Below are 26026 nucleotides of genomic sequence, written 5' to 3'. Positions count from 1 at the left end.
ACCAATCACAAGGAAAGAGATTGAAACAGCAATCAAAAACATCCCAAAGAATAAAACCCCAGGACCAGATGGCTTTCCTGGGGAATTCTACCAAACTTTCAGGGAGGATTTAATACCTATCGCTTTCAGGCTATTCCAAAAAATTAGGGAGGATGGAACACTTCCTAACACATTCTATGAGGCCAACATCACGCTGAACCCAAAACCTGACAAGGACACCACGAAAAAAGAGAACTACAGGCCAATATCACTGATGAACATAGATGCAAAAATTCTCAACAAAATTTTGGCAACCAGAATTCAGCAATTCATCAAAAGAATCAAACATCAGGATCAGGTGGGATTCATACCAGGGACACAGGGATGGTTCAACATCCGCAAATCAATCAACGTGATACACCACATCAACAAACTGAGGAATAAAAACCACATGATCATCTCAATAGATGCAGAGAAAGCATTTGACAAGATCCAACAGCCATTTATGATAAAAACTCTGAACAAAATGGGCATAGAAGGGAACTACCTCAACATACTAAAGGTCATATATGACAAACCCATAGCCAACGTCATACTCAATGGGCAAAAACTGAACCCCATCCCCCTGAAAACAGGAACGAGACAAGGATGCCCTCTATCACCACTCTTATTTAACATAGTACTGGAGGTCCTGGCCAGAGCAATCAGGCAAGAAAAAGGAATACAAGGAATCCAAGTAGGGAGGGAAGAAGGGAAACTCTCGCTGTTTGCAGATGACATGATGTTATATATAGAAAACGCCAAAGAATCCATTGGAAAACTCTTAGAAGTAATCAACAACTACAGCAAAGTTGCAGGGTACAAAATCAATTTGCATAAATCAGTAGCCTTTCTATACTCTAATAACAAACTAACAGAAAAAGAACTCAAGAACACAGTACCATTCACAACCACAACAAAAAGAATAAAATACCTCAGGGTGAATTTAACTAAGGAAGTAAAAGACCTATACGACGAAACCTACAAGGCTTTTCTGAAAGAAATGGATGACGACATACAGAGATGGAAAGACATTTCATGTACATGGATTGGAAGAGTAAACATAGTTAAAATGTCCATTCCACCTAAAGCAATCTACAGATTCAGTGCCATCCCAATCAGAATCCCAATGACGTTCTTTACAGAAATAGAACAAAGAATCCTAAAATTCATTTGAGACAACAAAAGACCCCGAATTGCTAAAGCAATCCTGAGAAAAAGAACAACGCTGGAGGCATCACAATCCCTGACTTCAAAACATACTACATAGCTACAGTAATCAAAACAGCATGGTACTGGTACAAAAACAGGTACACAGATCAATGGAGCAGAACTGAACGCCCAGAAATAAAACCACACATCTGTGGACAGCTTATCTTTGACAAAGGAGCTGAGGGCCTACAATGGAGAAAAGAAAGTCTTTTCAACAAATGGTGCTGGGAAAACTGGAAAGCCACATGTAAAAGAATGAAAATTGACCATTCTTTTTCACCATTCACCAAAATAAACTCACAATGGATTAAAGACCTAAAGGTGAGACCTGAAACCATAAGGCTTCTGGAAGAAAACGTAGGCAGTACACTCTTTGACATCAGTATTAAAAGGATCTTTTCGGACACCATGCCTTCTCAGAGAAGGGAAACAATAGAAAGAATAAACAAATGGGACTTCATCAGATTAAAGAGCTTCTTCAAGGCAAATGAAAACAGGATTCAAACAAAAAACCAAGCCACTAACTGGGAAAAAATATTTGCAAGTCATATATCTGACAAAGGCTTAATATCCGTAATATATAAAGAACTCTTGCAACTCAACAACAAAACCTCAAACAACCCAATCAAAAAATGGGCTGGAGACATGAACAGACATTTCTCCAAAGAAGATATACTGATGGCCAATAGGCACATGAAAAGATGCTCATCATCGCTGATCATCAGGGAAATGCAAATCAAAACTACACTAAGATATCACCTTACACCCATTAGAATGACAAAAATATCTAAAACTAATAGCAACAAATGTTGGAGAGGTTGCGGAGAAAAAGGAACCCTCACACACTGCTGGTGGGAATGCAAACTGGTGCAGCCACTATGGAAAACAGCATGGAGATTCCTCAATAAATTAAAAATAGAACTACCATACGATCCAGCCATCCCACTACTGGGTATTTATCCAAGGAGCTTGAAGTCAGCAATCCCAAAAGTCCTGTGCACCCCAATGTTTATTGCAGCACTGTTTACAATAGCCAAGACGTGGAAGCAGCCTAAGTGCCCATCACCAGACGAATGGATAAAGATGTGGTACATATATACAATGGAATACTACTCAGCTGCAAAACAGAACAAAATCATTCCATTTGCAATAACGTGGATGGACCTTGAGAGAATTATGTTAAGTGAAATAAGCCAGCAAGAGAAAGATAATCTGTGTATGACTCCACTCATATGAGGAATTTAACACTATGGACCAAGAACAGTTTAGTGGATACCAGGGGAAAGGTGGGGTAGGGGGTGGGCACAAAGGGTGAAGTGTGCACCTACAACATGACTGACAAACATTAACGTACAATTGCAATTTCACGACTGTAACCTATCAATAACTCAATAAAAAAAAAAAAAGACCTTGATGATCAGCCTTTAGACAATCATATTTTAAGTTCTAACTTAGAAATATACTTCCAGAGATTGGTCCGTCAGAACAGGAAGAAAGATTCTCTGGTGAAATAGAGTTGTGCAAAAGCCCCACCATCACTGAGTCAAGAAGGAACAAGAGAACAAGATGGTTCACAGTCTTTCTGTTTTTTCTAAAAAATTTAAAGAGTTGGAGTTTCTTAGAGCACCAAGAAGGGAAACTCTGTTGTGGTAAAGAAATAACTTCAGAACAGTTTTCACCTGGTAACTTGAGACCTGTGAAAGAGAGTGAGGAATGAGGAAAAGAAAAGAAAAGTGTGGTAACAGAAGCAGCCTGTGGTAGAAGTAGAAGCACTCTTTGAAGAGAATTTTCTAAAATTGACAATAGAAATCAAGTCACAGATTGGAGAACCCTTATTAGAACAATAGCATAAATATAAAGAAAGCCACACCAAGGTAATATCATAGCAAAACTGATTAAACCAATGAAAAATATCTTAAAAACAGCCAGATATAAATAGAGGCATATAAAATTCAAATGAACAATAATAAGACTTTGGGTGACTTGTTGACTTTAAAAACAATAAGATCTAGAAGAGAATGAGATCATAAGAAATAGTAAAAGAGAAATTATTGAATAACAAAAATACTTCTTATTCAAAAAAAGAGCAAACAATTATTTTCTTTTTTTAAATTTTTTTATTGGGGTAACATTGGTTTATAACATGAAATAAATTTCAGATTTACATTATTATATTTTGACTTCTGTAGAGACCACATCATGTTTACCACAAAAAGTTTAGTTGCCATCTGTCACCATACAAATGTTCCCCTTTACTCCCTTCACACACCCCTATCCTACTTCTCCTCTAGTAACCACAAATCTACTCTCTGTATCTGTGTTTGTTAGTTGTTATTTTATCTTCCACATGAATGCAATCATACCGTATTTGGAATTCTCCCTCTTATTTCACTGAGAATAATACCTTCAAGTTTCATCCATGTTTGTCACAAATGACAAGATTTCACCTTTTTTATGGCTGAGTGGTATTCCGTTATATCTATATCCCACATCTTCTTTATCCTTTCATCTGTTGACAGACACTTAGGTTGGTTCCAAATCTTGGCCATTGTGAATAATGCTGCAGTGAACATAGGGGTGGATACGTCTTTTCAAATTACTGGTTTTTTTGTTCTTTGGATAAATACCCAGAAGTGGAATCACTGGATCAAAAGGTATTTCTATTTTTAATTTACTGATGAATCTTCATAACGTTTGCCATAGTAGCTGCACCAATTTACATTCCCACCAGCAGTGCATGAGGTCTCCCTTTTCTCCACATCCAACACTGATTATTTCTTGTCTTTTTCATAATAGCCATTCTGAGGGAGAAGAAATGATGTCTCATTGTGGTTTTGATTTGCACTTCCTTAATAATTAGTGATGCTTAACATCTTTTCGTGTGCCTGTTAACTATCTGTATATCTTTTCGGAAAAATATCTATTCAGATCCTCTGCCAATTTTTAAATCTGGTTATTTGTTTTTGAGTTGTTGAGTTGTATGAGTTCTTTATATATTTTGGATGTTAACCCTTTAACAGATATATGATTTTGCAAATATGTTCCCCTAAATGTTATGTTGTCCTTTCATTTTACTGATGGTTTCCTTTGACATGTAGCAGCTTTTTAGTTTGATGTAGTCCCATTTGTTTGTTTTTTGTTCTTGTTTCCCTTGTCTGAGGAGACATATTCCAAAAGATACCACTAACTATGTCAAAGAGCATACTGCCTATGTTTGCTTCTAGGAACTTTATGGATTCAGATCTTACACTCAAGTCTTTAATCCATTTGGAGTTAGTTTTTGTGTATGGTGTAAGATAATGGTCTACTTTCATTCTTTTGCATGTGGCTGTTCAGTTTTCCCAAGACCATGTATCGAAGACACTTTCTTTTCTCCCTGTATGTTCTTGCCTCCTTTATCAAACATTATCGGTCCATAAACCTGTGGGTTTATTGCTAGGCTCGCAGTTCTGTTCCCTTGATCTTTGTGTCTGTTTTTGTGCCAGTGCCATTGCTGTTTTGATTACTATAGCTTTGTAGTACACTTTGAAATCAGTGAGTGTGATGCTACCATCTTTGTTCTTTTTTCTGTCTTGCTTTCGCTATTCAGGTTCTTTTGTTCTATGTAAGATTTAGGATTCTTTATTCTATTTCTGTGAAACATCTTGTTGGGATATTGATAGGAATTGCATTGAATCTATAGATTGCTTTAGGTAGTATGGATTCTTTAACTATATTAAATCTTCCAACCCTTCTACAGAAAATCTTTGCATTCCTTTGTGTCTTTTTCAATTTGTTTCAACAATGTGTTACAGTTTTCAGTGTACAGGTCTTTAACTTCTTTGGTTAAATTTATTCCTAGATATTTTATTCTTTTCTTGCAACTGTAAATGAGATTGTATTATTTATTTCTCTTTCTGCTATTTTTTGTTAGTGTATAGACAACAGATTTTTGTATATTGACTTTGTACCTTGCAGTGTTATTGTATTTATTACTTGAATAGTTTTCAGTGGATTCTTTAGAGTTTTTAACGTATAAAACCCTATAATGTGCAAATAATGACAGTTTTATTTCTTCCTGTCCAATTTAGATCCATTTCTTTTTCTTCCCCAAGTGCTGTGGTGAGGACCTCCAATACTATGTTGAAGAAGAGTGGCAAAAGTGGGCATCCTTGTCTCATTCCTATTCTTGGAGGGATAGTTTTCATATTTTCACCATTGAGTATGATGTTTGCTGTGGGGTTGTCATATGTGGCCTGTGTTATGTCCAGGTACTTTCCTCCCATACCCATTTTATTCAGAGGTTTTATCACAAATGGATATTGTATCTTGTTGAATGCTTTCTCTGCATCTACTGAGATGATTATGTGGTTTTTATTCTTCACTTTGTTAAAGTGATGTATTATGTCAGTTCATTTATGGATGTTGAGACAGCCTTGCATCCATGGATTAAATACCACTTGATTGTGGTGTGTGATCCTTTTAATGTATTGTTGTATTCAATTTGCTCATATTTTGTTGTGGATTTTTGCATCTATGGTCGTAAGCAATATTGGCTTGTCATTTTCGTTTTTGTGTTGTCCTTGTCTGGGTTTGGTATCAGAGTAATGTTGGCTTGTAAAATGAGTTAGGAAACATACCTACTCTTCAATTTTTTGGAGAGTTTGAGGAGTATACGTATTAAATCTTCTCTGAATCAATGGCAGAATTCACCAGGGAATCCATCTGATCCTGGACTTTTGTGTTTTTGCTAGGTCTATGATTACTGTTTTGATCTCCTTACTACTGATCAGTCTATTCATAGTCTATGTTGCTTTTTAATTCAGTTTTAGAAGGTTGTATAATTCTAGGAATTTATCTCACTCTTCTAAATTTGATCCAATAATCAAATTTGTTGGATTATAATTTTTCATAGTATTCTCTTGTAATCCTTCATCTATCTGTAGTATCTGTTATAATTTCTACTATAATTTTCTTTTGGTGAAATTCTTATTGTTTTTTAAAAATCTTCCTACTCTTTTAAAAATATCATATCTTGTTTCTTTTCTATGTTTAAAATTTCTTTATTTTAAATGTGTGTCTACAGGCTGGCCCTGTGGGCCAGTGGTTAAGTTCACACACTCTGCTTCTAGGGTTTCAGTGGTTTGGATCCTGGGTATGGACATGGCACCACATATCAGGCCATGTTGAGGTTGCATCCAACATGCAACAACTAGAAGCACCCACAACTAAGAATATACAACTATGTATTGGGGGATTTGTGGAGAAAAAGCAGGGGAAAAAAAGGAAATTGGCAACAATTGTTAGCTCAGGTGTAAATCTTTAAAAATAAATAAATAAATGTGTGTTTACTTTAAACACGATTATTTTTGAATCTAGATAGAATTTTGGAAAGCTCTATCATTATAAAATGTAGACCACTGGATTTAATTCCACTATTTGCTTATTTTGCTCACTTTGTTTCCTTGCGTATTACATACTTTTGCACTGTGAATTCGTTTTCAGTGAAGATTTAAGTGTGGGAAACCTGTGTATATCTCAGAGCAACTTATCTCTGACTTTTGTAGGCACTCCAGTCATAACAAGGCCAGGACTAATTTTTTCTGATTTCTCCATTTATATTTTCTAATATTATGCAGAAGAGTAAATATAACACCCAATCTTGTGGTGACAAACTTAGGTTATAGCTTATCGCGGAAGAGTCACTTTCCCACCCAAAAGTAATGCCACGATAAATTTCCTCATCACCTGCCGTTGTCTTGTCTCTCCGTCTTTCTCTTGAGTTTTTTCTACCATACGTGTTTGCCAAAGATACGTGACTTTTAAGGGCCCTTAATTTTTCAGAGATCTTTGTTAGAATTCCTCACCGTTTCTGGGATCCTGACTTGCTATTGTTAGTTTTGGGGACAGCTGCTCCTACTCTCCCTTGCTTTTTATTGTAGAGACTGCCACACAGTTACAAATGTGATATTCAGCATCCTTTTTTCTTGTTCACTGAGAATTGCCCTTATGTTAGTTTGAGCCAAATCAAGTATTTAAAGGACAGCATTTCTATTTTTTTGAGCCAGAATGTTTTTCAGGTTATTTAATATCTTATTAAAAACAACGGAAATCTCTTCTGATATTCTTCCTTGAGTGTGTGTATGGGAAACACTTCTGACACTATTTCATATGTTAAAGAAAAGAAAATATTAAAGATTAATTTATAATCTCTTACTTTGAAAAGGTTCCACACTGAGGTGTTCTAATCCAAGTTCTTCCATTATTCGTTGGCCAGTTCACCTTGGGCTAGTCACCTGACCTATCTGGATTTGTTTTTTTGTGTGTGTACAATGGATGTCATTTTCAAACTCTTCTCAAATAGAAGAACCTTGTTCTTATTAAATTAGATCTTTTGTAGCGTGCGCTGTACATCATTCATATAAAACAGATAAATACAGAAGTGCTCTGCATTGATGTCTCTTTAAACAATACCCTCTTCCTATTTCCAGCATCTCTGAGTTATGGCTGAGAGCCCAGTGCTCCAAAGAACACAGTTGGTTAATCACGAGACTGGATGATTTCTACCTTTTAAGTTCTAAGATATTGATATGTTTTCCAGGGTTGTTAATGTCCCTTCACTTCCATAATTGTTTTATTTTTTCTACTACCCATTCCTTAGAAGATTTTAGGACAGGAGATGGATCAACAGGACAAATATTCCCTTAGTCTAATGTGAGAATGCAAATAGTTGATCATTTGTTCTCAGCCCACACACAAACAGCAAATTGTAAAATCATGTGATATCAATGTCACTAAGTTTTGGCTTTCTTTTTAAAGAAAGGGAGACTTATTTTGCTGTATTTAATTCATAAATTATAGAACTACCTATTGTTGGTTATTTACTTAGAACAAACAAAAGCTTTTATTGAAAATGTAACCAAACCATAGCACTACCAGATATGGGTACCTCAGCTCAAGTTTGTGAATGTGATTTTCATACTAATTGGACCAGAAGTTAGTTTAACAAATCAAAACCCAGCAATGCTCTAAATCTTTGTTTGGCAAAAGATAATGTTGCAAGATTAAAGCTTTTGGGGACAATAATATTAAAGTTACTAAATATTTTCAGGAATGTAACAATATGGGCCATTTTATCCTTTCTACAGAAGTGAGTAATAATAGAAACATCTCCATTTTGTGCTACACCCTTTATAAACCATTTGAGAGTAAAGCACACGGAAGCTCAGAGCCCAAGAACTAAAGGCTACCTTAAAAGTGTCTCGGTATCTAGCAAAATCTTTTCAGGCAACTTGCTAATATTCATTGAACGTAGTGCCAGCTCTGAGCTCAGTGAAAGGAAAGCTGTTTTTAAGAAAGGAAATCTCTGCTTGAAACGGAGCAACAATAACCATACTGTTATTATTTTTCCAGCTGAAATTGCTTTTATGGTACTAAAAGAAGGGTTGAGAGCCTTTAGTAGCTCACTGTAAACTCTGGTATAATTCTTTGGTGTGCCTTTCTACACTCTTCACAGTCTTGCCTAATTTTCCAACCTTGAGGTTTTGTTCTTCTTTCACTCTGTTGGTCACAGCCATACTCAAATTCTCAAGTGAATCTTGGATTTATTAGAACACTCACATTCTGTGGCTTCTGTGTTTTTATAGATATGTCGTTGCCTCTGCCTGCAACACATACCCGCATCCACAGCTCCTGCCAATCCATCTTCTGTTCTCTAAGAGCCTTTCCTGGTCCCTTAAGGCTGACACAGATGCCTCATCTGTAAGCTCTGCAGAAACTGGGTCAATCTCATAGCAATCATCACTCTGTATTCCAGAATTTACTTATACTGCTTCCCAAGAAAGAGCCACATTAGAAGAAGGTGGCCTATAAGAGGTCTTTCATAAGTGTCTGGTAAATTTTGGAACGAAACAGTACATATTTAGAAAGCATTTTTTCAATTATCACCTCTTTATCCCTTGAAGCCCTTCCCATTTTAATGCTAGCAAGTAACCTAGTTCTGTGAGGCTTTCTTCCATCTTCAGTGAAATGATGGCTACAATGCCTAAATGTGTAGATGTTTTTCTACCTGTTAATTCTCTACTCTTGCTTCCATGGTTTTGGAACACCTTGCAGTGTCTCACTCTTGCAGCCTGATTTACTTAATTTTGGCACCAAACACACTTTGCTCCTCAACGGGTGGACAGATTCAAGTCTGTCACGGAGCACTAAATGATGCTGTAGCATGGCAGGTGGCTCTCAACTATCATTTTAGTACCTTAAAGCTGAGCACAGGAAGCCATTGTCCGGCGGACCAAAAGCGTTTTTGGAGATCAGGTTGCTAGCACCAGAACTGTGTCAATGGATTTGTGTAGGTACTTTTTTGAGGGCTGGGATTACAGGGTGTCTCCATTACAAAAACAAAAGTAGCTAGACAAACATCGATAACAGTGAAAAGATGGCAGGATAGAGAAGGCCAGAAGACATGTAATCAGAGAAATGTGTGTTTGTCAGACTGAGCAGAAAAATGAAAACCAAAAGGGTTTTATAGCGGTTATCCATTTGGTATTACTTGTGGAAACGCCTTTTAAATTAAGGGTTTTTACTCTCTTTTTTTTTTTGAGAGAGAGAAATATCATAGTAGGTAGCCTGGCCAGTGCTTCAAAGGGTTGAAATAAAAATGGAAAGGGATAGGACCACACTGTAACCCCATTAACACATAGGCAGCCCATAACTGACTATTTTTCTAAGAACAAGAAGTAAAAATAAAATGACTGTGCCAGTTATTATTGCCATAAACCCATACCTCAAAAGATTCTAGATTAGAACAAAAAGCAAATTACTTTTACAATTGAAATTTTCATAATAACTGAAAGTGTGTTCACACCTGGCTGCCTCTGTATAATCTACAAAACTGGAGTCAATTTACTTACTCATGAAAGAATAATGAAAACGAATCTATGGGCAAAAATAGTTGAGATTTCCATAGTTTCTCAGTAAATACTGTTAGAACTTACTCAGTTAGGTATCTCCAAATTGTCTTTCTCCTTAAAAATCCAAGTTCAAATATATGTTGTGAACTTTAGCCAGAGGGAAATTCACCCCAATATTACAAAACTAATTCTTTTGATACCTATTAAAAACTAGCATTTTTCTACCCATAGCTACTGAAGGAATAGCCTGTAAAAGATTTGTTACATGAAACATAATTATGGAACTGGCCTTTTGAAAAAGAGTAATTGCCAGAGGCCCTTTTTTGTCTCAATTATGGTATTTATTTATTTACAACTGAGAGAAGATCAGAACAAGCAAGCGGTACTACAACTTGTTTCTAAGGCTTACTGCATCTTCACAGTGTGATGACTTTATTCTTTTTCTTAAGTTAGTCCACAAGCAGCTTCCATTAAAGCCCCACTCTGAGATCAGAGCAGTAGACACCAACACTTTGGAGATGCAACCTAATTTTTTCTGATTGTTTTTTCCTAACATACGATCGTTAACTGATAAACGCAGGTTATACGAAATTGTCATCAAAAGCATTTCGGAGTTAGAGAGTTATAGTCAGCCAAGCCGATCTCACGGATGACACTTCATTCACTGAGGCCTGGTTAGTAGGGCTGAGGTCTCAGGGCCTTTACCTGTTCTCTTTAGACGGGGTTCAGAGGAATGGGGGCAAAGAAGCATACGGAGCATCAGGTCGCGAGCCATTACTTCCAGAGGTGCCAAAAGACTTGAATGTTCCCAGCGCGGACGTTCAGTGCCATGCACTACTTGCCAATAACAGGACACTTCCCAGACCAATATACAATGCCACGTGCTGCAGAGCAGGTAAAGCAGATCCTTGCGTCCTTGAACGGCAGTCGCGTTCGCCGCGAGACCTCCCTGATCTCCTCTTCTCACAACGCTCCCTTCCCTGACCGCCTCAGCTCCAGAGTGACAGCAGCCTCCCGACTCTACCGGCGTTTACTTACCACAACCTAGCAGTTAGCTCCATCTGGTTAGGCTCCTTTCCTGACAGACGTCTCCACCAACCAATTAGAGGTGGGAACTGGCGCTCCTGTCGTTCTCTGGTCGGCGGTCGGGGCAGAACCGCCTCAAGGGCGGGGCTTCCGCACCTAGCAAGTTCAGTCGAGCCACAGCTGACGCGAGTCAATAAAGATCACGTGAGACAACCGGTCGCGTCAATTGGCAGCGCCGGCCTGGGGGGAGGGGGTGTCACGACGACTCAGGGGTTCGCCGTGTGACACAATTACAAGAACTTTGTGCTGGTGCTGGCGAAGTTTGTGATTTTAAGAAATCCCAGTACCGCGAGCTTCCGCCTTTACTGCTGTCCCCTCCGAGCCCGGGATGTGACTGGGTAGCCGAGCACTGCAGCCCCTACATTCGCCATCACCTTGGGATTTTTTGTCGCCGCCACCCTCAGTGGAGGAAGCGGCGGCGATAAAGTTGGTGTGCCAGTCTCACGCGGCGAGGGCGTCTTTTCGAGCTGTGGACTGGGGGTTGGTGGATTTCGTGGTTGGAGTTTTATATTTTTGGGGTTTCCATGAAGTCCTGCGGAGTGTCTCTCGCTATCGCCACCGCTGCTTTCGGTGATGAGGAAAAGAAAATGGCGGCGGGAAGAGCTACTGGCGAGACCAAGGAGGGGTCCTTCAACTTGACAGCCGAAGAGAGGGAGGCGCTCGGTGGATTGGACAGGTACGGGTCGCCGTCACTTGCCCAGCTGGTTCCGGACCAGCTGGCGCTGCTCTTCGTGGAGGCCCGATCACAGCTTGCCTCTGGTGGCGACAGGGGGCTATCTCGGCGCTCTCCAGGCAGTCGTTGCCACTCGGCCTCGGACTGGGGAGGGGATGGGGCAGTTGCTTTCTCGGAGCGTTAACGGGCCGCGTGTGTCTCTTCCCACAGCCGTCTTTTTGGGTTCGTGAGGCTTCACGAAGATGGCGCCAGGATAAAGACTCTACTGGGCAAGGTAAGGCAACCGCCGGCCAACACTATCTTCTCCGCCCGCACCTTGTTGGCTGCGGCTCTCGCGGCCCCAGAGGTTGGTAAGCGCTCGTGGCGGCAGCCAGCGAAAAACTATTTTTGCTCTTTCTTTAGTTGGGATATCGCTCTTGCCGCCTTGCGACATTCGGTCTTAAAGCTTGAGGAGCAGAGGCAGTGCAGCTTTGGGGCCATCAGGCTCAACAGTTATTTTTAGGGCGTTTTGATTAGGCGGTTATCGCTGAATTTTGGCGTCGCAAGATCGTGAATGTGTGTTTGAAAAATTTCCGACTTAGCTACTCCCTACAGTGTTCTTTCTTTTGACGGTCGGCTAGTGATGTCTAATTTTAAGTACACGTTTTAGGCTTTGTTAATATTCCTGGTCGCAGAAGGGGTCAGTTGCAGATACTTTACAGCGGTGAAGAGTTTGCATTGGGTATTTGATCCACGTTCTGATTGGTATGTGTTTGCCCTGAATTTAAGAGATTTGTTTAATTGTTTGGGTCTAGCTGCCACAGAAATATTGCTGTGAATCCGATTTTGTGATTGTGTTTTTTTTCTGGAGCCTAGTTTCCTGTGTCTCACATAAAGCAGGGAGGATTCCCTGTGTTATGTGTGTGAAAAGTTGTTGGCACTGTCATTTAGGTAATGGCTGCCCCTCTCAGCCAAGATGGCGGGAATTAGTGGGAGGAGAAATGAAGGGGAAAGATCTGGGGGAGGGAAGAGGTATGAATAGGGAAACAGTAAAGAGTGAATGAGTAGGTCTTACAGTTGCTTGGTGTAAGTTGGTGGTGCTTAGTAAAAACTGACTGTTATTTAAAAGTGGAATCCTTGTAACCTTCCCAAGCTTCACAGCAGCATCCATAAACCTAGGATGTGCTTAGCAACCTGTAGCACATTCAGTTACTCTCATGTAAACTATTGTACAAAGGCTGTGGAATCTCAGTCTCTGTGTCACTTTCTGTCTCCTGAGAAAAATGTTAAAATATTACATGCTGTCAGTTGGTACTGCGAAAGTTGGTATGTGTGGCAACAAATGTTGCTTCCGTTAGATATTTTCTTTTCTAGCTGAAAATCACTGGCTATGAAGTTGACATGGTGTGTGCTGCTAGTAAGAAGGAGTTAAATAGTTTTTATTTTTATGATATTTCCTTGTCGTGAATTTTTATAGTAGTTTGAGGTGTTTTTTTAACCTGTAATCTCACTTTTATGTTTGTTTGTTTCGGTCGCAAATAATGACTAGAAACGAAAGTGTAATTTTTTTCGGTAAATCCAGCCCGTATGATGGAAATAGAATTAAACCTTCAACATGTAGATTATAATTGCTCCACTAAAAATATCACTGGCAAAATGATTACTAGCTCTGCTGTCATTTAAGCAGCCTTAATTTTTAAAAAAATTTGAATATTTATTTTACTTTCAAAGTTACTTTAATACATTAAGAAAAATTTGAACTTAAAAGAAAAATGCTGTTTTATATTGTATTGACTTGATCATTTTACTTGGTGAAATTACTTGTACTCATGGTACTTTGAAAAAGAATGGACAAATCTATTACTATGGTCATAACAACAAAGAAATAAAAGTAATGTGGTTTTTGATGTTTTACATGGATAAGATAGGAAAATACTTGTTGAGAACTTTAGTCAGATGCTGGAGTTCAGAAAATTATGTGTGATGCTTAATATTGTCAGTTGGAAATGAATTCTTTAAATACTTGGAGTATTGGGTTTAAATATTAGTGAACTATGTTTGGTTATTGTTAAGGTGAGCATGTCTTTCTGAACGTTGATTACAATAGCATTTTAAATATGGAAAGTTTGAACTTTCATTATGTTCAGAAGAATTGTAGCTTCATAAAACACTGGATAATGTTACATTTTCTTAAACTACAATTAATATTTTGAGTGAAGTGGAAATAAAAAATTAACTTGATTATCTTCATTTAGCTTTGAGACTCTTGCGAATTCCTACTTGTTTGGGTCCAGAGTAATTAACCTTAATGTTAAAGTAACTTGAGTGCGGTAAAATATTCTGGGGTGTGTCCTGGCAATTTCGTGAATTCCTCCTTCCCTAAGTCCCCTTGTCCTAGCTTATTGAATTAAAATTGGCATAAAATAAAATTGTCTATGTTTAACATGCACAGCTCGATAAGTTTTGACGTAAGTGTATATCCATGAACCCGTCACCACAGTCAAGATAATGAACATGTCCATCACCTCCTAAAGTTTCCTTCTGCCCCTTCGAAGTCCCTTCTTACTGCCCTTCCTGATTCTTTCACACCACTGGTGTTTTTTTTGTCAGTAGATTACATTTCTAGAATATTATGTAAATAGAAGCATTCAGTATGTGTTCTTTTTTGGTCTGGCTTTCTTTCATTCTGTGTAGTTTTTACATTTATCCGTGTTGTGTATATCAATAGTTTGTTCCTTTTAAATGCTGAATAGTGTTGTCTCATGTAATTCTTGGTTGCTTCCTTGTGAGTGTGAAAACACCAGTGAAATATTTACATGGAAAGTTTGACATCATATTTCCTCAAACTTAGTGTTTGAATTAGTGGCTCTTCCCCTCAACTTTCCTAGCCTTTGAGGGTACCGTCTCCAAATGGCTAGTTTTTCTTAGTCTGATTAAAAATTTTTTTTAATGTAAGTGTTTTTACATGCTATTAGAATCGGTATAATCATAGACTCTCAAAAATCTGTAATACAAGAATTTTTGTAGGATTGCCATATGATATACAGTGTTGGGAATTGTAAAATAAAAAGTAAATTAGTAATGTGTAGTATCTTATTTTTAGATATTTAAAAAGAAAGCTGTAAATAGCTAGTGGTTGTTTAATCAGTTTTTGAACCATCATATGATCTTAAATAGGTTGCAGTTTAACCAATGCTAACATTTAATCTTATGGTAAAGTATGTTTTAACTTGGTGATTTTAAATTATAGTGTAGTTTACGTAATTAACCAAATCTTTTTACAGAAATTATCAACAATCACCTTTATTGCAATTTGGAAAACTTTTTATTGATTTTATGTTAGGATAAAGAGTAGAATTGAAATATAACTGGAACATTACTGTTGCAGCATTTCTTTAATGTGATGCTAGAGCGCTGGGGACTGTAATCTCTCTTCAGGGAACTATTGCTAAAATATCCATTGCTGTTGTTTACTTAGAAGTGTCTATCAGGTTTTAGTTTGATCCAGATAATGAGTTGCTGAAATTTTTTTGGGATAATTTTGTTAACCAGTAGAAAGATTAATAGGAAAGTCATAGTTTACTGTTCAACAATGTGTGTGCTCTTTGCCCAGGGAGCTGTTTTTAGAATAGTTGATGTTTAAAAGTTTTTGTGTAATGAAAGTGCTGGTTTAAAGTTTATTAAAGCTTGTGTTTTTCTAGATTTGATTTGCTTGCATGGGGGAAAACTTATTAAAGTGTTTTCAGAAGGAGTTTTTTTATATTGTAATATTTGAATAGTGGTATTTAAGTTATCTGCATTATATGTATTTTTGCTTGCTGACATTTACACATATATTAATTTCTAGTGTTTAGGAAAGTGATTGAGTTGATCATAGAAATAATGTCATGTTTTACTATTTAGAAATTATCTATAATTTGATGCATTAAAAAAGTATTTTCTTGTTAGGACAGTTTTGTTCTAAGCAGTTATGGTTTTATTGTATACGTATACCTAGAGAAAATCTTGGGCAGGAATGTTACTATAAAATTTTATATAATGATGTTCATAAAGATTGGAAGATACAGAAAATGTTTTTGTAGCTGGACACAATTCAGAACCATGAGGTTATAAGTGGGCACGTTCTTAGTTTTGGTTTCCGTTTTCTAAATTAAATAGCTCTTGGGACCGGCCTGGTGGCGTAGTGGTTAACTGTGCACGTTATGCTTCAGTGGCTGGGGTTCGAGGTTTGGATCCCAGGTGTGGACATGGCACCACTTGGCAAGCCTTGTTGTGGTAGGCGTCCTACATATAAAGTAGAGGAAGATGGGCACGGATGTTAGCTCAGGGCCAGTCTCCCTCAGCAAAAAGAGGAGGATTGGTAGCACTTAGCTCAGGGCTAATCTTCCTTAAAAGTAAATAAGTAAATAAATTAAATAGCTCTTTTTATAATCAAATAAAATGGCTAGGGAACATTTGACTGCCAAAACTGAATCGAACTCTTTTGCCTGATAGGAATTTGTGTATCTTAGATGATAAAATTTATTTATAAGGCTCACTTTTAAACCAAAACAGAGTTTTAGTGCTTGACCAACTATAGAATTAAAGTAGATATTTTTTCTGACATAGATTATGTGATTTTTCATTTTCAAGTTTACTTTTGCATTGCAGCTTGTAGTGCTTTGAGCTCTTTGCAAGTGATGCTAAGGAAACAGTATTAATATTTTTGAAATAAGGTATCCAGAGAGCTAGTTTGGGTTAAGAAAACTTGTAGGATTAAGGCCTAGGTGTACATTTTTGTATTGTTCTTAATGGAGGTTATTTAATGCTTGGGATATTTTATGCACTTTCCTTGAAGTTTCAGATGATTGGCTTGTAAATTGAGACCTTTAAATCAGAGCAACAAAATTTTGTGTCATTAGTGTAAGTCTTGTATGCAGGCATTATAGAGATAACATGGATATCTCTGCCTCCTGTTAAGGGAGGGAAGATAATTTTCCCTCTACCTTTCCAGTTTCTTGTCTGAGAACCCCCTATAATAAAAGAAAAATTAACAGGAGAAAAACAGCAGTTTAATAACGTGTATACCTAAGGTATACATGCGAGATAATCCATGAAAGTTGACTACCTCTTAGGAATGACCCAACCCACCACCTTAAATACCATATACAGTTTAAAGCAAAGGAGAAATGTTGGGGTGGGGCAGGCCAGTTAAGGAGGATTATCATGAAAAGGAGAGTAAACAAGAGTAAGATTGTTTCACAGATGTAAGTCTGGGGACCTCTCCGTTGATGAGAGTATCTTGTGATTTAGAGTTACTCTTCTCTTCTAGTACAGAGAAGGAGACACTAACAAATGGAATTTCTTTCTTTCTTTTTTTATTTAAAGATTGGCCTCTGAGCTAACATCTGTTGCCAGTCCTTTTTTTTCCTTCTCTCCAAAGCCCCCTGTTATACAGTTGTATGTTTTAGTTGTAGGTCCTCTGGATATGCTATGTAGGATGCCATTTCAGCATGGTCTGATGAGCCATGCGGTGTCCACGCCCAGAATCTGAACTGGCAAAATCCTGGGCTGCGAAAGTGGAGCACGCAAACTTTACCACTCAGCCACAGACTGGCCCCTTGAATTTTTTCTTATAAATGTAAATATCACTTACAAAAAGGCAATTTCTACGCTATTCTCAGAGATTCTCCTGTGTCTACAGGCCTCTCAAAAACTGTAAATTCAAAATATTCCTATGCCAAAGAGGCATATTTTGGAATGGCATATTTTGCTTTTCTTATATGGTTGAGCAAATAGTCCTGTAAGTGATGGAAGACAAAGACAGTTACTTTAGAACAGCATTGTAGAACGGAAATGTGAAATACTTTAGAAGTTCACAGTAACATCGTTTAACAAAGTAGAGTTTGAATAGGTCTTTCTTAATAAGATAGAGATTGTTTCTTGGGGATTGTTTTCTTGATTTACAGCGTATCAGTGTATCTTTTAATATTACTTAGAAAGTTTAATTCAGATTTTAGCTTCTGCTGTACATTCTGCTCCTCTGTGGTTTCATATTGTAGTAATATTTACTTCCCTTCTGATTTCTTGTGATCTTTGCGTGAGTATTCGTTGGCCAGTTTAAGCAATTCTCTGACCGATTTTTGGAAGGATACTTAGGAATATTTAGTAATTGTAATCTTGGGGAAAAACATTTCCTCTAGGGTGAGGAGGAAAGACATTTTAAACTTTTCACGTTAGGTCTTCCTAGGCAGCTTTATATTATTTTTCCTGTTATTATTATTTTTTTTAAACATGAGCATATATTTTAAAATAAACCCTAAATACCATGCATGATAGTGGATACACCAGAACACAGAAGATTTTTAGTTAGAAGGTTATCCTTACTGGAATTTGAGCACCAGTTTCCACTTTTTACCACTATATATGTAGGAGTGGATTTGCTGAGTCATATGGTAATTCAGTATTTAAATCTTGAGGGACCAACTGTTTTCTGTGTTTTTTTAATAGAATGTTTCAGATATGTCAGTTTGGTCAAAGTCTTCTATATCCTTAGCTTTCGTGTCATGTATTTTAGGATTCTTCTGCATACACATTCAGAACAGTTAGATTTTTCTGATTGTTGATCTTGTTCTCAGGAAAGGTAATTCTTGTCTTTGTTATTCTTGTCTTAAAGTTTATTTTGTCTGGACTTAATATAGTCATAGTTTGCCATTTTTCAGCCTTTTACTTTGAATCAAAGTGTGTCTTTTATAGACAGCCTGTGGTTGGATCTTGCTCAGATTCAAAGGTGATAATACATCATTCCTATCTCTCCTGGCTTGCAAGGTTTCTGAGCTAACAACTGTTATCAATCTTCTTTTTTCTGCTTTTTCTCCCGAAATCCCCCCAGTACATAGTTGTATATTCGAGTTGTGGGTCCTTCTAGTTGCAGCATGTGGGATGCCACCTCATCGTGGCCTATTGAGCGGTGCAATGTCTGCTCCCAGGATTTGAACCAGTTGAAACCCTGGGCTGCTGAAGTGGAGCACATGAACTTAATCACTTGGCCGTGCGTCTGGCCCTGTGGGTTATTTTCTTCTGCCTTGCTGCCCTTAGTATTCTTTTTGTGTCATTCACTTTTGCCAGTTTCATGACTTTGTGCCTTGCAGTAGGTCTTTTTACATTGACATGTTTAGGAGATCTGGTAGCTTCTTCCCCATAGATTTGCATTACCTTCCCTAGGTTTGGGAAGTCCTCTGCTATTATTTCTTTAAACATGCTTTCTGCTCCATTCTCCTCTTCTCCCTTTGGAATACCTATAATTCTTATGTTGCATTTCCTGATTAGTCAGATATTTCTCGGAAACTTTCTTCGTTTCTTTTTAGTCTTAGTTCTCTCTTCTCCTCTATCTGGAGCCTTTCAACATGTTTATCTTTGATTATGCTGATTCTCTCCTCTATGGTGTCTGCTCAAGCATTGGGGAAATCCACATTTTGCTTTGTCTCATTGGTTGTGTCTTTCATCTCCAATATTTCTGATTGGTTTTTATAGTTTCAGTCTCTTGTGAAGTAGCTCCTGAATTTGTTGAATTGCTTCTCTACATTTTTTGATGATAGCTATTTTGAATTCTCTGTCATTTAGATTACATATTTCTGTGTCATCAGGACTGTCTGAGTACTTGTCATTTTCTCTCTGGTCTGGAGATTTAATATAATTTTTGATACCGCTAGAAGGCATGGCGCTCTCTGTTTTTGTGCATTGTGGTATTATTTGGTCACACTTACCACCTGTCACCACTGGGTGGGGTTCAAGAGCCACGTATTCTGAGCCCACTGTGTTGCATCGGGATCCCAGGCACTGGAGCCAGTGCTAGGTGGGTGGGTGGAGGGAAACCTTCTTCTGTGTGCTTTTGGGGTTTTCTCGCTCTGCCTTCACTATCCACTCTTCTGGGGTCTTTGCTTGATGAAGTCACCCCCCCAATACTTTTCACCCTGGTAGAGGGCTTCCCTCTGGGTTGCGAGGTCCCTCGGGGATCTTTCACATTCCCACAAACGAAGGTCTCCTAACCCCTTGCTTTCCTCTCGGAGGCCTCCTGCGGTCCCAGATTACAGTCTTTTGGGGATGGAGTGAAGTTTTTTCTTACCCCGTTCCATCTCCTCCATGGGGGGCTACAGCCTCTCCACCCTCCGTTGTATGGCTGTGTGGGTCTCTCAGTCATCTTTTGTGTTGTGTCGATGTCCTGTGTTGCACTGTGAATGTCTTTTTTTGTGGTATGGTGGAGGGGGGAGATCACCAGGAGAGCTGTCTCTGCTGTGATGCTCATGTCTGCAGTTTTTAAAAGTAACCATCCCCAATAATCTTCATGCCAAAGAGACACATCTTGGAGTGGCCAATTCAAATCCCCAAAACTTACAAATATCTTATTGTTTTTATGTGGGAATGTAATCTATTTTTAGTTAACTTTTGCATATAGTGCAATGTCTGTCAAAATACTCTTCTTTAACAAATGGATTTGCAATTATTCCAGCACCATTTGTTGAAAGTACTACACTTTTTCCAGTGACTTACTTGAGCTCCTTTCTTGATATGCTGTCTTCATTTTCATTCACTTCAAAATACTAAATTTCCCTTTTTATTTCATTTTTGACCCAGGGTTATCTGTAAATGTGTTATTTATTTTGTGTTTTCCAGATATCTTTATGTTGCTAATTTTTAATTCCTTTGTTTTTAGAGAATATACTTTGATTTAAGTTCTTTTACATATATTGAGATTTATTTTGTGGCCTTTTTTGGTCAGTGTTGTGCTTGCATTGGAGGACTGTATACAGTTGCTGGGTGGAGTGGTCCATAAATGTCAATTAGGTCAACTTCTTTGATGGTGTTTTCAGGTTTTCAGTATTCTTTGCTTTTTGGTGGCTGAAGGGTATTCTTTTGGAGAATAATATTGCAGTCTTTGGCTATAAATGTTGGTTTGTCTGTTTCACGTCATTTTTTCTGTCACCTTTTGGTTCATGTATTTTGGGCACCATCTTTAGTTCCATGGAAGTTTAGGATTGTTATACCCTTGTAGTATTTTATTAGATCCCGTTACCATTACCAAATTGCTCTTTATCTTCATGATATTCTTTATTCTGAAGTAAAAGCTTTGAGCCATTATTTTTTCAAATAAGCTTTCTGCCCCTTTTTCTGTGTCTTCTCCTTCTGGGATCTCTGTAATGTGAATGTTGTTCTGCTTTTAAGTCCCTTAAACTATCTTCACACTTACTCATTCTTTTTCTTTTTGCTGCTCTCATTTGATTAATTCCACTGCCCTGTCTTTGAATTTGCTGACCCTTTCTTTTGCTTCATCAAGTCTGCTGTTGAACCCCTCTATTCAGTTTTTTGTTTCAGTTATTGTAGTCTTCAGTGCTGTCATTTCTGTTTGGCATTTACTTACATTTTCTCCCTCTTTGTTGTAATTCTCATGTCATTTGATGCATTGCTTTCCAGACCTCAGTGAGCATTTTTATGATGTGACCATGATTTTGAACTATCAAGTAAATCACCTAGCTTGCTTTCTTTTTCTGAGGTTTTATCTTGTTCTTCATTTTGGAACATATTCCTTTATTCGTTGACTCTCTGTTTGGTTTCTATAAACAACAGTCACCTCTCCCAGTCTTGAGTGAGTGGCCTTGTGTGGGAGATGAACCTTATTGTGCAACCCTACCCTAGCTCATGGTTGTCTGTCCAACTTTTGTGGTTGTCCAAGCAGCCTTCTTTGTTCTTAGTGGCTCTCAGTAGTTGAGAGTGTGCCAAGATGTGTCACTGTCCCAAAGGGTAAAATTTCAGTCAGCACGTAGGTGCACACTGATTGTAAACTGGACCCTCAGGCAGCAGCTTTTAAATTATGCAACTATGCCTATTTCAGAAGACTGGGAGTTGGGTGTTTCTTTCTGCTGCCTCTATGATGTGCCTTCAGAGGATAGCTGGGTAACTGTGTCTCTGTTTGTTACAGTCCCTTGAGACCAGTGAACTTAAGCCATTCTGGTCTCCAGAGCCAGGTGATCAAGGGGCATCACTTAGGTGGCTGCCATGGAAACCGAGGCACCACATGTGTACACAGCCTTCTTTCAGGGACTTAACTTGTGATCTGCAGTGAAACAGACAGAGGTAGAGTGTGAAGTTGGTGCCTGCCGGCCTTCCAAGAATCTTGAGAATATTGCAGTCCAGTACCAGCAAGATCCCTTACTGTGTGTTAAATTAGAAGTCTATGCCTCACGCTGCAGCTACTAAGATAAGGAAATAGGCCTGTGGGGCTCTTTCAACCTGCTGCCTCTGCACTGGACCCTGGGGGTTTAGCCCCACAAGAAATCTGTGCAAGCCCTTTAAGAACTGTCTCTTCGTTCCCCATAGCTTTGGGGGTTTCATAGCCTCAAGTCCCATTGGCTTTCAAAGCTAGGTGTTTTCAGGGCACATCTCTTACATGGAAGAGTTAAAAGTTAGGGTGCTGTACATGGCATCCAAATCCTTTGCTTCTCAGGGAGAAGTTGGGATTTGTAAGTACCCTTCTGGTTATGTCACCGCACTAGGGGTAGGATTTGCTGTGAAATTGTGTCTCAGCTTCTCCTACCCATTTCGATGTTGGTTTTTTTTCCTTCACCAAAGTATAGCAGTCACCCAGTTTCTGGACTTCTTTCAGTGGGGATTGTTCCATATGTAGCTGTAGATTTGGTGTGTCTGTGGGAGGAGGTGAGTTCAGGAGATTCCTGTGTTGCCATCTTGAATTAGAGCTGTCAATTCTGTAATCTTTTGTACATGGTTTTTTGGCTTCTAAACATCTTTTACTTCATGCTTGGATTTTTAAAATTTGGGGCAAAATTGCACGTTTATTTCTGTTATGCAGGCATACCTTGTTTTACTGCACTTTGCAGATAGTATGGTTTTTACAAGTTGAAGGTTTGTGGCAACCCTGTGATGATCAAGTCTTTGGACCCTGCTTCTCCAGCAGCATTTGCATTTTTAAGCAATAAAGTATCTTTTTAATTAAGATATGTACATTGGTTTTTTTAAGGCATAATGCTGTTGCATGTCTTAATAGACTGTAGTATAGTGTAAACATAACTTTTATATGCGCTAGGAAAGCAAAATTTGTGTGCTTTGCTTTGTTACAATATTTACTTTACTGTAGGGATCTGGAACTGCAATATTTACTAGGTATGCCTGTGTGTAATCTAAAAGTTTAGTCTTACTTAAAACTCTTATTTGAGGATATTTAAATCTGTATTAATTTTGTCTGTCTTTTCTATATCTTTCAGCCAGTTGAGATAATGTTTTAAATGGAGAAATCATTTGTTTAAATGTTGCTCGTGTTTACCATTTAACAAATATTATCAACATCGCTTTTTGAATATGTACAGAGTTTGTTCTAAAGGATCTTCATGTTTATAGTAACATTTCCTTTGAAATAAAGAGGTGGTATTCCTGTGATATGACAGTCTTCTTTTGACAAAGTTTAGGAATGGCATGTAAAGTTGGGGACTGGGATCACTGAACTTTCAAATAAACAGAATTAAAAAAGGCTATAACGTTGTTAAAAAATGGCATTATAATGGGAGAAAAGACCCAGATTTCAACTCTGCCGGAAAGATATTCTGGATTAATTCTACCTTGTAAGGATTTGCTGTTTATATTGTTAATGATTCTTCCCAGTGTGCAGTAAGGATTGTATATGTATAATTCATCTATAAAACAATGATGGTATAAGAGTGTTATTTTTTTTCCCCCTTAGAAAGAATTTTGTTTTTCTTTTGTGGGGAAAGATTCACCCTGAGCTCACATTTGTTGCCCATCTTTCTCTCTCTCTTTTTGCCCCTCCACAAAGCCCCAGTGCACAGTTGTATATCCTAGTTGTAAGTCCTTCTAGTTCTTCTATGTGAGATGCTGCTACAGCATGGCTACTGACAGATGGCTGGTGTGGGTCTGCAACTGGGAACCATCCTGGTGAGAGTATTGCGCTTTAACCACTAGGCCATCAGGGCTGGCTTGAGACAATTATTTTTGTAGAAGCATTTCTTCCCTTAGTACAAGATATTCCATTCTTTTATACATGTTTCATTTACACTCACAAATTATAACATTCACCAATTATAAAAATCACAAATTTATAAATATTCAGTTGGATTTAAGCTTTAAAATGTAGGAGGTACAAGTGACTTACTTCCCTTCTGACAATTTTTCATTCATCTTTCTTTCATGTGACCTTCTTATAATTGAAAAAGAATGAATTGAAATGGACTTTAGATTAAATCTAAATAATTTTCTACAATAAATCCTAAAGAAGTCTTCAGTGGTGTTTCATAAAAAGACAAACAGAATAGGTTAATTTGGAAATATTTAGTATAGAAAAGCAAGCAAAAAAAGTAGAAACTTTTTAACATTTACTTTGCATCATTCTAGTCCTTTTTTCTTTGAAGTGTGTGTGAAACCATATCTTCAGGTCAAGTTTTCTCAGCCTTGGCATTAATGACATTTTAGATTGTTTAAATAAGTTGTGAGGAGTTGACCTCTCTGTTCATTGTAGGATGCTTACCAGAATCTCCACACTTTGCCAAATGCCTCTGGGAGAGGAGCAAGTTCCCCCAAATTCACTCTCCTTTCCTTTTGGAACCACTGCTATAAAGGGGATGTTAAATATGCGTAATTAAGAGCAGACAAACAAAACGGAGTATGTAAAAGTAATGCACTTTACCTAAACCCTTCTTTGCTTCATAGAAGTTTGCTTGAAATTTGTTTTATATGGCTAATTACATATTGTCTGTCAACATTTCATTAGCCTTTTGACTCAAGATACTATTATTAAAAAATAAAGTGTTCATTCTACCTTACTGTGTTAGGATCAGTGGGAAGTAGTCCTAAGTATTTATATTCCTTTATTTATAAAGGAATTTATCCTGTATACTTCATATTTATTTAAAAATAAAGTTCAGGGCCGGCCCTGTGGCTGAGTGGTTAAGTTCACCTGCTCCGCTTTGGTGGCCCAGGGTTTTTCCGGTTTGGATCCTGGGTGCAGACATGGCACTGTTCATCAGGCCATGCTTAGGCAGCGTCCCCCATGCCACAACTAGGAGGACCCACAGCTGAAATGTGCAACTGTATACTGGCGGAGATTTGAGGAGAAGCAGCAGAAGGAAAAAAAAGAGAAAAAAGAAGATTGGCAACAGTTGTTAGCTGAGGTGTCAATATTTAAAAAAAAATAAAAATAAAGTTCAAGTGTGTAATGTCAGGAATTATAGCACTTTAATTAGACTTATGTTTCAATATGAAATGCTGACATGTTAAAGAGTGCCTGAAACTGTCTTTTTTAATGTTTTCTTTTTCACCATCGTCTTATTTGATATTCAATTCTGTCAGCATCATCTTTGACCACTGAATACTAGTGGCACAGTGCGGGAAGAGCTGAGAATTTGGTACTCAAATCTGAGTTTACAGGCAGATGTATTTAAAATTCTAGTGCTTACTTGGTGTTGTCTTTCATGAGAGAATTAGTGATACTGTTAATTTTAAGTGTGAATGATAGTTTATTAAGCAAATAAAGTTTGCTATAAGGGACTGACAGTGGAGTAAGGGTATACTGACAAGAGGAGGGTATGACATATATAGTATATTGACATACATTTGCTTGAATCATGAGGAAAGTTTTTATTTTATTTACGTTTTGAATCTTTTCTGACTGAAAACTCATTTGCCCATAAATTTAATATTTAAGTTAGACACTCTAAAAAGAGTAGATTAGGGATTAGAAGTTTTTGAATAATGTACAGTGAGTTAAAAAAGTAAGAAAGTCCCAATCAGATTTATTTACAATGCCCATATTAACTTTAAAACATCAAATTCATGGCTTTGTCGATGAAAGCTTAAAAATTGTCATAATTGTAGGTTTTAATAGTTTTAAGGTTTTAATTCTCTAAATTATAAAGCACTGCAGTGTTTTGTATTTTGTATTAAATCTTATCTGCCAGATAGAAATAGATGACTTGAATAGAAGGGGATGTTGAAATTTGTATCTCCAAGCTTTAGTAATTTCTGGGACTTAAGAGTAGATTCAGACTTTTAATTATTTTCAGTGATTGCGATTTGGTACTTATGCATATTCAGATAGCTGTAGAACACAAACTGGAAACAGTCCTCTTTTAAAGCTTACTGTGAGGATAATTGAGTCATCCCAGGA

General features: G+C 37.7%; 1 protein-coding gene and 1 pseudogene across 6 annotated transcripts in view; one reads left to right on the top strand and one right to left on the bottom strand.

The window, feature by feature from the left end:
* The window catches only part of LOC124232188 (coiled-coil domain-containing protein 173-like), a 31954-nt pseudogene extending 21058 nt beyond the window's left edge, over nucleotides 1-10896 (bottom strand).
* A 502-nt stretch (nucleotides 10897-11398) lies between these two features.
* Nucleotides 11399-26026, top strand: part of LOC124232194 (lysine-specific demethylase 6A-like) — a 173640-nt gene continuing 159012 nt past the window's right edge. For 5 of the 6 annotated variants that reach the window (XM_046649157.1, XM_046649159.1, XM_046649158.1 and 2 more), the window contains exons 1-2: nucleotides 11399-11883; nucleotides 12091-12154. In XM_046649157.1, the coding sequence (XP_046505113.1) occupies nucleotides 11732-11883; nucleotides 12091-12154 (216 nt within the window). In that variant the 5' untranslated portion in view covers nucleotides 11399-11731. Of the gene's footprint in view, nucleotides 11884-12090; nucleotides 12155-26026 lie in introns of those variants that run through there. The other variant, XM_046649160.1, reaches the window with a different exon arrangement.

This window comes from Equus quagga, unplaced genomic scaffold (genome assembly GCF_021613505.1).
Source record: "Equus quagga isolate Etosha38 unplaced genomic scaffold, UCLA_HA_Equagga_1.0 HiC_scaffold_32_RagTag, whole genome shotgun sequence".
NCBI classification, from domain to species: Eukaryota; Metazoa; Chordata; class Mammalia; order Perissodactyla; family Equidae; genus Equus; species Equus quagga.
The sequence above is the reverse complement of the archived record's forward strand: the minus strand, read 5'-3'. Positions and strand labels throughout refer to the sequence as shown.